The 12,662-nt window shown below is 38.5% G+C and overlaps 1 protein-coding gene across 3 annotated transcripts in view; it reads left to right on the top strand.

The window, feature by feature from the left end:
- Window positions 1–12,662, top strand: part of rerea (arginine-glutamic acid dipeptide (RE) repeats a) — a 122,737-nt gene that overhangs the window by 89,791 nt on the left and 20,284 nt on the right. For 2 of the 3 annotated variants that reach the window (XM_079803456.1, XM_079803457.1), the window contains 2 exons: window positions 5,769–5,867; window positions 12,407–12,487. In XM_079803456.1, coding sequence (XP_079659582.1) covers window positions 5,769–5,867; window positions 12,407–12,487 — 180 coding nt within the window. Of the gene's footprint in view, window positions 1–5,768; window positions 5,868–11,395; window positions 11,629–12,406; window positions 12,488–12,662 lie in introns of those variants that run through there. The other variant, XM_079803458.1, reaches the window with a different exon arrangement.

Here is a 12,662-nt window from a genome sequence, read left to right as displayed (position 1 = left end):
CTCTTTTAACTAACATTAAAATTAGCATTTGAGGAACGTAAAACTGAATGTAGCAAAGGGAAAATCTGTTCACCTGAGGGGTAAATGATATGTTTTATAATGTAATAACTGCACATAATGTAATAGTTATTACATTATCAATGTAATAAAATGTTTATAATGTAATATTTTTGTCAATATGTAATAAAATCTTGAGCTCTTAATGTAATAACGATTTTCCAATTTAATAACAATTTTTCACAATGTAATAGGTTATTGCATGAGAAATTTATTACATTATGAACAAACTGTAGCAACTTAACATAATCACAGTTCATAAAGTAATACCAGCACATAATGTATAAGTGAAGCAATGTTTACAATATAATAATTATCTTTCAATGTTATACATTTGTGCACAAAATGTATTAATAAATTTATGTTGCTATTACTTACTATTTCAAATAAGTGATATTTGAGGTTGATGGATGATAGGCGAACATTTGGATTTGCTGCCCGACATACTATTATTAACACAAGGAACCGCCATTAATGATGTGTCCCTGACGTATTCCGTGACCTTACGACTAATGCCGAGTTCACATTGCCCGATTTTGACTCGTGCACATGAATGACAATCACGCAGCGTGAATGATCAAAGACGCAATCATAGAGAATTGCAGATGAGTATCAGCCAATGAGAGAGTGAGATACAGGGCAGCGGGAGGTTCGGGGAGGAGTTATCGACCTAAATATATGTATTTTAATGGATCTATTTACAATTATATCAAACAGAAACAAAGCACAAACATTTGCTCGACCAGCCGCAACAGCAGCACATTGCAAAATGATTTATTTACCTCCAACTCCTTTTCGGTGCAAATCAGTGCATAGACAATTTGGATCGCAAGTTTCTGGAGTCTATATTTTTAATAACAATTCCCCAATCACCAATCCATCGTGCAGTGTGAACACAGCAGCAACTGAATGCTGGCCCAGATAGTCATGCAGTGTGAAAAGAGCAGTAATCCGACGAGTTTGAAAATCGGGCAGTCTGAACTCGGCATAACCGACTAATACAATTTTGGTCAACTAAGCCTCTTCTAGTCGGAGGGTACAGGAACAAGGGAGAGCAAACACAAACCAAACGTACGTTTTGTTAGGTTACATTACCGCAAGAACTAAGAGCTTAAATACATGAGTGAGATAATTAACAGAACTGAGAACAGATGAAGAACTACTTAAAAACAATACAAACAAGGAACTAGAACTCAGGCAAATGGACACAGGGAAAATTGAGCTAAAACAATTAAACTAAACAGAACCAAAGCATAAACCTGACAGTTATGATTCTTTATAGAGAAATGTTTATTTTTTTTCTAACTAAATGCATAAAGAATGAACTAAAGCCATTACTGGTTTATGCAATGCACTGAAAACCAAAGGGACACATTTAATAGAGAAACAAAACTACATAACGTGCACACACCCCTGAATTAATACTTGGTTAAGGCACCCTTTGATTTTATTACAACACTCAGTTTGTTTGGATAGGAGTCTTATCAGCTTGGCACATATCGAATATTTTCCCACTCGAAGGTTCTGTGCCAAAATCGACTGGTGCTGTAGTTGGAGTTATTCATGATTCCTTCCACCTTCACTAAATCCCCAGTCCCAGCTGAATAAAAGCAGCCCCAAAGCATGATGCTTCACCATGGGTATGGTGTTCTTTTGCTGATGTGCACTTATTTTTGTGCCAAACATTCCTTTTACAATTTTGGCCAAAAAGTTCAAGCTCTCAAAAGTTTAGCCGAGCTTGGGTGTTTTTTAAGGTTTGCATTTTAAAGCCCAGACAGATGGAGTACTTGAAACCAGTACTTGAAACTCTTTTAATGTTGCTGTTACTCTTTGTCTTCTCATCAATCTTGGAGGGAAAATGTCCTTGATATTGTCACTTTTTTCATACTCCACTTATCATCTTACTTATTCACTTATTACTATGGCATATCTAATGCCTTGGAAAAAAATGTATAGCACCTAACTTTAGTGATACCTTTCAAAAATAAGATCCCAGCTTGCCTCGTAAGCTCTTTGTGGCCCATGGCTCTTGTAGCATGCAACCAACATGTCAGAAAAATCTTACAAGATCAGCTGAGATTTATTTGGAGTTAATCCGTCACTTCAGGCGAATACAGTCAATTCGGGTGAAGTACTGTTTTTCAGTGGCATTGCATAGATTGTAATTTCACATTAAAAGTCCAAAAGTTATTTTATTTGTCTTTCTCTTTTACATCACAAAAGCAAACTGACTTAACGGGTGTATAGACTGTAACTGTACTTGATTGTAACCTGTACTGTATTTTTCAACATGCCCTCTGATGTACATTAAGGCTTTGTTGTGCTATAACTTGTATTAAAGTGAAGAAAAGTTTGCTTAACTTGCACTCCATGCTGCCGTTGGCTGAAGCCGATAATCTATCACATACACACACCTCATTGCTATATTGATACTGTGAGGTTTTTATTTACAACATGTATACACTGTGTTGGTATTTTAACACTGTTTGTCATTTAACAGTATGTATACCTTATGTATATAAGTAGTAGTAATAATAATATTAATAATAGTAGTCGTAGTATCAGTAATCTGATGGATTTTTTAGGCAGTTTTAAGACTGGATTTAGGTTTTTAAAACGTAGTGTAAAGGAATACCAATGCTTTGCTTGTTATTATTATTAATAATAATAGTTGCGTGAATATTTAAATCTGTGGCATTTCGCAAGTAGTTTAAGACTGGGTTTAGATTTTTTTTAAATGTACTGTAGGGGAATACTAAAAAATTTTATGTTTTAAAAGCTATTACAATTATGACAATGACATTTTTTTGTGACAATGTAATAACTGCACAATGTAATAAGTATTACATTATTATTGTAATAAAATGTTCATAATGTAATACATTTCTCAATGTAACATTTTTTTACATTATGAGCTCAATATTTTATTACATTGAGAAAATTATTACAAAATGAATATTTTATTACAATAATAATGTAATACTTATTACATTATGTGCAGTTATTACATTGAGTTACTACATTATAAAAAAAAAGTATGGTTTAAACAGTAAACAAAAATGTTATTAATGTTAATGATGAGAAATAATAATTTTGTCTCTTGCATGGGTAATTGCTTTTAGCAGTAACGATTTAATTTATTGAAATCTTGGGGCAGTGTTAACGCTTTAATATGTACTTAATTTGGTCCATGTTAAAACATGTTGATCTATTCAGTCATGATTTTTGTCATCAGATCACTTTAAGAACCAGACATGAGACAAATTAACAGCAATGTAGATTTATCAGACTCATCAGTATCAGATGACTTGTTCTTCTCCTCACAATAAAATGCTGCTGCTGAACGGAGTGCTTTTTCAGCCTCTGATCTCCTGCTTTATAAGTGGTGATTCAGTCCAAGTGCATTTTTGTTATGCAATTACCAGTATTTATTGTCATTTTACTGTGGAACTATTTAGACAGCACTAAGAGGAATTAAGCCAGTCACATTACTCGGTTAAGAAAACCATAAAATGTCATAATGTCAAAACCAAAAAAAGGTCCAGGCAGTGGAGTGGTTTAACAGAGACCACACGTTTCAGGAAGAGACGTTTTCTATATAACTAATTCAGGCTCTTGAGGAAAAAGTTTTAACAAGTCTGTGTCTTAAAAGAGATTATTAGGGGTTTTGTGGCTCGATTTACTTGCCAGTTTCATTAATCGTTTGGTATATGGTCTTGACACATTTTCCTGACCTTTTAAAGTAACTTAAGTGTGACACATCGGCCTGTATATGCCATCTTTATACAGTAGACTCTTCTGTGCATCCAAGTTCCCTTTGCTTGCTCAGTACAGCAGCTAAAACCCAATTTGTCTTGGCCAATTAAGCGCCCAGCACCAGAGAGACATAGTGAAGTAAGATGTCCCTAGCAGGCTTCATGCTAATTGTCAAAAAAAAATCCCTCCGCGTTTTCGCTCACATTTGTTCACCTTCTCAGCGGTGCACCACAGGCTGCCACTCTCTGAACACAGACTCGCCTCGGGAAAGACACAGGCACCAGGGGCCATCAAAGCACGCTAGTAAATTGGCGTTGAAGAGCTCCTCAGTGATGTCTGCGATTGTAAGATGTCTGAACAAGAGGGGTGTAATTTATGGCTTCATTAATGCACAGTGGTCCCTGACAACAGCTTTTTGCAAAGCCAAATGTATCAGCCCCCACACGGTCAAGTTACCCGATCAAGTACAGAACATATAGCATGTTATGCTAATGCCGCCCATGTCGGACAACATGTGAGCCATTATCAGACCAATTCCTCTGTTTGTCTCCGCTATCCTTAAAAAAAGCATTCAACATATGAAGCTGAAATGCAATAAACATGACATTTCCATTTTGACTGAGAAGTGGATAAGCTGAGAAATAATGTGAGCTGAGGTTCACCGTTTCCTGACCTTTTTCCACTCATCTGCAATTCAAATGTGCTTTCAGAGTGAACTGCCTCATGCCTCAGTCAGGTATCTGCTTGCCTTTAACTAGCTGCTTTGTTGTAGCCACATTAGTAACGATCGCTGATGTCGAATTGTGTATTTTGAGCCGGCCAGCATCTCCAGTGGAGGTGCAGGAAAATTATTTAGCACGTCACTCCAACCAGATATTGTTCTGAATTCAGATATTTTTGTAAACCTAATGTGTGAAACTTTAAACCTTTAAATAGCGAGTGACATCAGTTTGTGACAAAACGCTGCTTTGTTAACGGCTAGTATAATATGCAGCTTGTCTGGGCATTCTGAGTCATATTGCAGTGTTTTTTCGACGTCATCATCTTTGAGGCACACATGGCTGCTTTTCTGGCAGTATATTTTAGGTTATTTGAGTTCACGCTCATCTGCCTGCTCAATACTTAATGGCTTTCAGATTTCCAGTCCAGCTGTCCAAACTATCTGACACATTTATAGAGAGCCAATCACAGTTACAGTGTTCAGGCTGTCCTTACACAGGGAAAAGATGAGTCGATTGCAATCAGATGAGACACTAACAATGAACTGCAAAGTTACCAACTAAAAGTTGCAACACTACTAACTACTGTTTTGCAGTAGTGTGATTTAGTTTGGCTGTTTTCAAAATAGTGTCACTTTTCCAGTTACAAGCCTTTTTTGCCTTGGAAAAATAGCATTTCGTTTTTCATTACTTTTTTTTTTTTTTTACAAGTGGAGTAGTTGATTAAATGCTGATGTTTGACTAGTTAAATTAGGATGTTTTCTAGTTTTATTAGATTTGTTTTTTGACTTAAGTTAAGGTTAAATTAATGTGAATTGAAACCACTACATTGAATAGAACACTAATTTAACCCTAACTTAAGTCAAAAATACTAAAAAGTAATAAAATGAGAAAAAACACATTTAACTGGAACTTGTTTAAAAAAACTAAATTAAAATTGGGGTGTTTTCTAGTTATTTTTTGTGGCAATTTTTATTAGCATTTAGTAATAATTAGATTTAGTAAACATTATTGTAAGTTTAATATGTTCACTGAGATTCATTCAGATTATTAAATTATATTGTTGGATAGTTAATGCAATGCTTAAATGTAATTACCTGATTTTTATTAGCAAGTTATAGTGTAGCTGACCATTTCAGAAGAGTAGCTTCACTGTTTAAAAAGAGTAGCTTGTAAAAATAAATTTCCAAAATGGCTAACATGTAATGCAAATTTGTTCCGTCCTCTTTCACACAGCTTCATGAGAGCAGCTATGATGCAGGGAAAGCCCTACAGCGGTTGGTGAAGAAACCAGTGCCTAAGCTGATTGAGAAGTGCTGGTCCGAGGACGAAGTGGTGAGTGAATGAGTTAACTTTCTTCATTATGTGGAGAGGGAAGGCCGGATTTCGCTGCATTGCTGGCTCTTTGTCGTCCGCTGAAAAGCACTCAGGATTCCAGCTCCTCCAGCAGAACAGGGCAGCTGCATCCTGTTTATGGCCTGTGGAATAAATCTTCCCTGTGAGGGAGAAGCAAAGGAGGGGGAAACAGTCTTGGTCAGCTTGTGTTAGAGACTTAAATTTGATCCGAGTACCTGAAAGCAATTTGTGCTCTGGACTTTATAGTATAAGGAAAAAAGGTGGAAAGAGATCTGTGGTGTTGATAACAGCCTGAAAAGCGATTAAACATTTACCTTTAAACAGTCTCTGAAGGGTTTGACATGGGCATCTAGTGTAGAAGCCCAGGGTAAACCTTTTATTCATATAAATAAGATACCTTACAGCATTTTCATGGTCTGAACCCAGTGCCAAAACATTCATACTCTCATTCAAGCTCAGTGCATTCATAGTCGTCATCAAATAAATAACATTTCTTTGAAACATACTTTCTGCAACACATTTATTACAAAATCAAATCGATACTCATGTTTGTGTGTGTATGTATATGTGTGTGTGTGTATATATATATATATATATATATATATATATATATATATATATATATATATATATATATATATATATATATATATATATATATATATATATATATATATATATATATATATATATATATATATATATATATATATATATATATATATATATATATATATATATATATATACACACACTCTGAAAGCTACAAGGCTGGATTTTAAAAGTAGTGGTCATATAAATGGTGCCAGCAAGCCCATTAAAAAAGATCAATTAGCTGTGTGTATCGATTTGCATCGGCATGTTTAACTGAGTGTGGGCCTGTTTTTTAATCTACGTTTGGAAGCGTGTGTGAAGCGAACTGTATAACAGTCTGTCTGAGATGAATAATAGAGATGCTGAATAAATACTGCATGAGTGCAGGCCTCGATTACACCACTGTCGGTATTTTTCTCGGTGACATGCGCACACCCCGAAGGAGGCTGTTTGGGGCAGGCAAGCTGCCCCCTCCTCCCTGTCTGTAACCCAGCCAGGCCATCGTTGCACTGTCAAGGACACCTCTCCCCCTGATCTGATTTCAAGTTGTGCTTTTGCAGCCCTGCAGCCTTGAGGGACAGGTGTAAATGTACCCCTGACCTTGGACACTCGCACCAGCCCCGCTGCTCCTCATTTATTTATCATCCCTCGCTTTCCCTCTCTCTCTGCCTGCAGGTCCACGGCCTCATTATTCCTGCTCTTTTTCCATTGCTCCTTTTTGAAATGTGAATAAAAGTGACAGTGACTGTCTCAGAAATGACAGAATCATCCCCTCTTCAGGGTCACTTGTCACCCGTCTCCCTCAGTCGCTCGATCCGGCCCTCAGAGCCTCTCTTCTCCTCGACTAGCCTGCAGCGCTTTCAGCAGCAGAAGAAGAGTGTGCCATTTTATTTCTTTTCCCGTGCCACAGTTTATCGGGAGAATTCTTTTAGATCCCACGGTAATGCTCTAAAATGGCATGTCATATGTAACACCCTTTAATCTTGTAAGCCGTTTTAGTAATGCAGTGTAAGAAATATTAGTCCCTGTGAGTTTTTTTCCCCTTTCTTTTTTTCCCCGTATTTCCTCTGAGGATGGGTTTAAATACGCTGAAGAAAATTGAACAAAAGGAACAGTAAAGATGTAAAAAGAAAAAAAAGGGACATCTGTTCTTCTGAACATTCCCACAAAAATATTAAGCAGCACAACATTGATAAGAAATGTTTCTTGTTCTCCAAATCAGCATATTAGATTGATTTCTGAAGGATCATGTGCCACTGAAGACTGGAGTAATGGCTGCTGGAATTTCAGCTTTGCCATCACATATGTACTTTTAAAATATGCTAAAATATACACACACAAAAAAATGTACTGACCTGAAACTTTTGAATGGTAGTGTAGTTATTTCCCTAACATATAGGGTAGATAGTTTAAAACATTTAAATGTGGTCACAATTTGAGTAAATTAATACAATTTGAGTGAACTGTCACTTTAAGAGAGGGTGAGTTTAAATATGCCTGTGAATGGCCAAAAATTCAGCTCACCGTGTTTTGAAACACAGCCAGAAAAAGAGCACTGAGTGTTGTTTCAGGGTGTCTGATATGACCACAGTGAGGTCTGCTATCTGCTGCTCTGCCCTGCTGTGTATTATCTCTGGCTTGTCACAAGTTGACAAATGACAGCGTCAAGCTCCAGATAGTTGAAATGCTGTGTGCGGCAGCGGGCAACCTGGCAAGATTGTAGCCCCCCAGTGGCGATCGAAGAAGCCTGCACATTTTCTCCAAAAGAACACCTCCCCACTCCTTAATATTAATCTCTGTGCACAATAATAAAGGGAGGTGAGTCTTTGGAGAAGGGAAGAGTACCCCCAGTAAAGCAGGTTGAGATTTCCTGCGGGCCACCCACTTGGAAGGTTACATGGACCCAGAATTTACATGACGCAACACAATCCAAAAATTATTATACGAAAGTGTACTAAAATGTCCTTAATCCAGCTTTTAAATATACTTAATTTTATAAATTTTCTACTGATTAAAAATATAGTATAGTAAAGTACATATTTTTTGTAAAAAAGATTATAAAAAAGGTAAAAATTATATTAAATAAAAACAATTGCATGAGTTTTTTAGACTGAAAATTCAGCAAAGCAAAATATGCATATATAATCCTATTGTTATTATTATTAAAAATACAATTTATATTATATAATTCAAATAATACTATAAAATGATATATAAACAGACTTGTGACCCACCAGTTGACAACCACTGAGATAGTTGGAGATATTTTCTCTGTCGCTGGACTATTTTAGCCATGTGTGAAGTGAAATCACTAGCGCTCCGATTTAAAGACCATGAGACTTGCGCAGACAGGAAGGGTGTGTTGGAGAATTTCCTGTCACCTTTGGTTTTACACAGTACACAAGAAAAGCTGCGGTTAAGCTAAATCTATGCATATTTATAGACTCAAACGCTAAGCAAATGCTTAAGTGGCGGCAACGGCGGCGGCCTGATTTGGAAGCATTTCCAGGCATCTGCTCATATTAATAGGACAAGTATTACGGCTGGGACTTTGATAGTTTTCCCCCATGTCTCTCTTCTTTTCTATTGTGGTTTTGATGTTATGTAAGGTTAAAATGGACAGGATGTGGGCTGGCTCTCTCTCTTTGTGGTCGCTTTGTGTGTGAAAATGCCATCATTGCCATCATCATTGGTGTCAAGTCATATTTGTGTGTTGTGCTATCTGTGACTGTAATTGTATACTCTGCTCATTCGTCTTCGCCCATAGCAGGTCAGCCTCAGCCAAAGGCCAAGCACACTGATTTCATAAGACCCCTGTGTGTTTTTGCCATAGAGCTAAATGTTAGGCATTCCTGGTATTTGAAGACTGCCTGTGTGTGTGTGTGTGTGTGTGTGTGTGTGTGTGTGTGTGTGTGTGTGTGTGTGTGTGTGTGTGTGTGTGTGTGTGTGTGTGTGTGTGTGTGTGTGTGTGTGTGTGTGTGTGTGTGTGTGTGTGTGTGTGTGTGTGTGTGTGTGTGTGTGTGTGTGTGTGTGTGTGTGTGTGTGTGTGTGTGTGTGTGTGTGTGTGTGTGTGTGTGTGTGTGTGTGTGTGTGTGTGTGTGTGTGTGTGTTTGTTTGTGTTGGACACACGTAGTGTGTTTTGTATGGAGTGTTCTGACACCATCTGTTTGTACATGCTTCAATGATCTTAACCAGTTTTACAGCTTTTAACAATTATGATTTAGGCAGGAAGTGCGCACGCATCACAATAGCCTTTTCAGCTGTATTCCCTTCTCCGCTCTCTCTTTTACAATAGAGCACTGTCGAGCAGTGAGAGAGAGAGAGAGAGAGGGAGAGAGAGGCAGAAAGCAGAGCCAGCGCACTGGAACAATTTTTGACAGAGAGAAGCCTGTTGTTTCGGCAGAGCGGGCGGCTGGTGACTCGGTAGCGCTCGCCTCCCCCTCTCCACCCCTCCTCCACTCTCCCCTCGCTCTCCGGCCCCTCCCGTTATCTGCCCTGTTGCCTAGCAACGGAGGGCCGGAGCAATCGTAGCAGAGGCAGAGCAATTCAGGGAGCAGATTGGTGGATGATTTATTAGTTGCGCTCAGAGTGCAGCGAGCCCAGGCAGCTGAAATGGAGCCTTAAAGTGGAGCCGACATGCAGTGAACGAGACAGCCGCGCACGTAGACGCCTGCCTGCAGTGCACTGTAAATATTACAGTAGTGGAAACATAATTAAGGTGACATAATCAGGCCGCTAACATGTGCCGCTCTGGCAGGTGTAATTGATTTTTGTCCTGCCGGTCAGGATCCGGGACCTCTGATAATGAAGGCACGCTCGGATCCCTTTAACGCTTTATGTGTTCAACCAAAAAGCACTTGTTCACACCTAAGACCTGTAGTCACCAGGCTGGGGATTTATTAACACATGAGACTGTTAGATACTCATCAGTGTTAGATTAAAACTGTTCTGGTTGAGTGGTTGTTGTTGCCCGTGGTCCCAATGCCAAATGCTGGTCCTGGTCACCTGGGTGTAAACAAAGCTAGTGAAACATACTTTGAGGTTGAAGAGATCGAGTCCAATTTGTCTCCTTGACTTTTTTTTTTGCAGTTAACTTCTTTTCTGTTTGTTTTTTTGTTATTTTGCTTGCTTCAATGTTAAGCCCTTAATAACTTGATACTTGGAGAGTCTGACATGTCCTAACTCATAACTAGTCATAGGGGCATTTAAAGATCATCACACGCTCGTTTTGCACATTGCACCACCTGCTGGTTAATCATCCGCCTCTTTACCACAGCAGATGAAAAGTGCCGTCTGTGGTAGATTTTTTTTTTCTATTTTGACCCGTTATGGTTGCCTTGGCATGGGTAGATGCTTTAAAAAGCTTGTAGTTTTAATTTGCTGGGTTAGGAATTTCATTATACTCAAACATCTAATTTATTGACAGTTTTCAGAGCTTTGAGGCATAAATCTTGTAAAGAGAAACAAGCAATACTCCCTCCCTTCCTCATCGCGGATTTTTCTTTTAAACGCCATGTGTAAACATTTCCTGGTTACATAACTAGTACGCATTTGAGAAGTTGGCTGAGAATGCCGGAGGAAATCCACGACTGGTTTTGCAAACAACTCGTATCGTTTAACCACGTCTGAAACCTCTACAAAGATTGCCTTGAGATTTTTCTCAGTCGTTTGTGCTTTGTGAAACCATACGGTTCCCTTGTAAAAAGCCACCATGAGGGGGTTGGTGTTTGAGTAATGAGAAGCGCAGACGTAGAGGTGATGTACATACGCACACGCACTTAAAAAGAGCTCTCAGAACATGCATATGTGACACTACTGCTGCGATCCGCCATGCATCGCATGACTCTGCTCCAGGTTTTCCATCCAGCCGCAGTCCAGAGGCTCTCTAGCAGAAAGATCACATGTAAAGCCTTCCCCTTTGTAGTGGAGGAGCAGAGAGTGACAAGCTATCTCTTGCTCGTAAAAAAACGACGTACCTTCGGAGACTCTGTGGATTTGCACCTCAATTTTTTTACTGCCTATGAGTGGATGTAGAGATTTGGGTCGTGTGCCGAGTGGACTTTTCACAGGCTTTCTGAACAGTTTGTTTGTTGAGGACCGTTGACTGAGATTACTGTGGAGCGGGGCTCGCCGCTGGAACAAGAAAGTAAATCTGCTGGTTGTCTGCTTCGCTGCTTATGAATGTTTCTGCCTCCGCTTTTTATGGCTCACAGTCTCTGGCTCTTAAAGGAATAGAAAAGCATTCAAGCCACACGTTCTACTTTTATATTACAGCAGTCTGTGTAAACACGTTTTATTTTTGGAGTTACTCTTTGGTTTGTGTTGTAAAAAAAGTTATTTTCTCATTGTTTTATTAGGCGAATGTTTTGTTTAATAACTGTACTTGCTTGTTTAAATCTTGAGTCATTTTTCACATTCATAAACCTGATTATTTTTACACTGTTAGCTTAAGTTCTGTTTGTTTGCAGTAACTGTAAGCAAATGGGTGTGTAATTCTAGTACTTTGCGTAGGACTCAGGCAGCTGTTTGAAGTGCGAGCGTGCAAATTGTAAGATCAGAGAGAAGTGTGTTGTGATTCGTCGCAACTTATTGAAGTTCAGTTTCAGCTTTGAACTTCAGTGTTGTGCGACCCTCATATGCATATAACCTTACTGAACTTTCACTAAGATTCAGACGAGCTGCCATCGCGTTTCTACTCCGCTGTGGTTTAATCTCGGCTTCTATTCCTGCTTTTGTTGTCATTTCCCCTCATTTTTTTCACTGTAGCAGAGCTAGCACAAGCAGAGATTTTCAGATTAAGATCACAACATTGTTTTCTTCCCCTTCGGTTCACAGTGTAATGTATGTGTAGTGCTTCATGTCAATTGTTATGGGGTGCTAAAAAATCTAATTTTAACTGTTTTTCTCATTTCTTTTCCCAACAGAAACGATTCATAAAGGGTTTAAGGCAGTACGGGAAGAACTTTTTTAGGATTCGGAAAGAATTGCTCCCTAACAAGGAGACGGTAAGTCATCTTTTTCCTATTGAATACATTTGTCATCGTTGGACACTAAAACAAGTTAACTCCTTTTCACTGTGGCTTCTCATGTTTTGAAATCGAAGCTATGTCTTAGTGGTTTCGAAAACGGTGAGGTTAAGAAAATGATTGAAAGCCATAGTTTACCCATTGACTTGAGTGC

The sequence above is a fragment of the Gobio gobio genome, assembly GCF_949357685.1.
Source record: "Gobio gobio genome assembly, chromosome: 21".
NCBI classification, from domain to species: Eukaryota; Metazoa; Chordata; class Actinopteri; order Cypriniformes; family Gobionidae; genus Gobio; species Gobio gobio.
The sequence above is the reverse complement of the archived record's forward strand: the minus strand, read 5'-3'. Positions and strand labels throughout refer to the sequence as shown.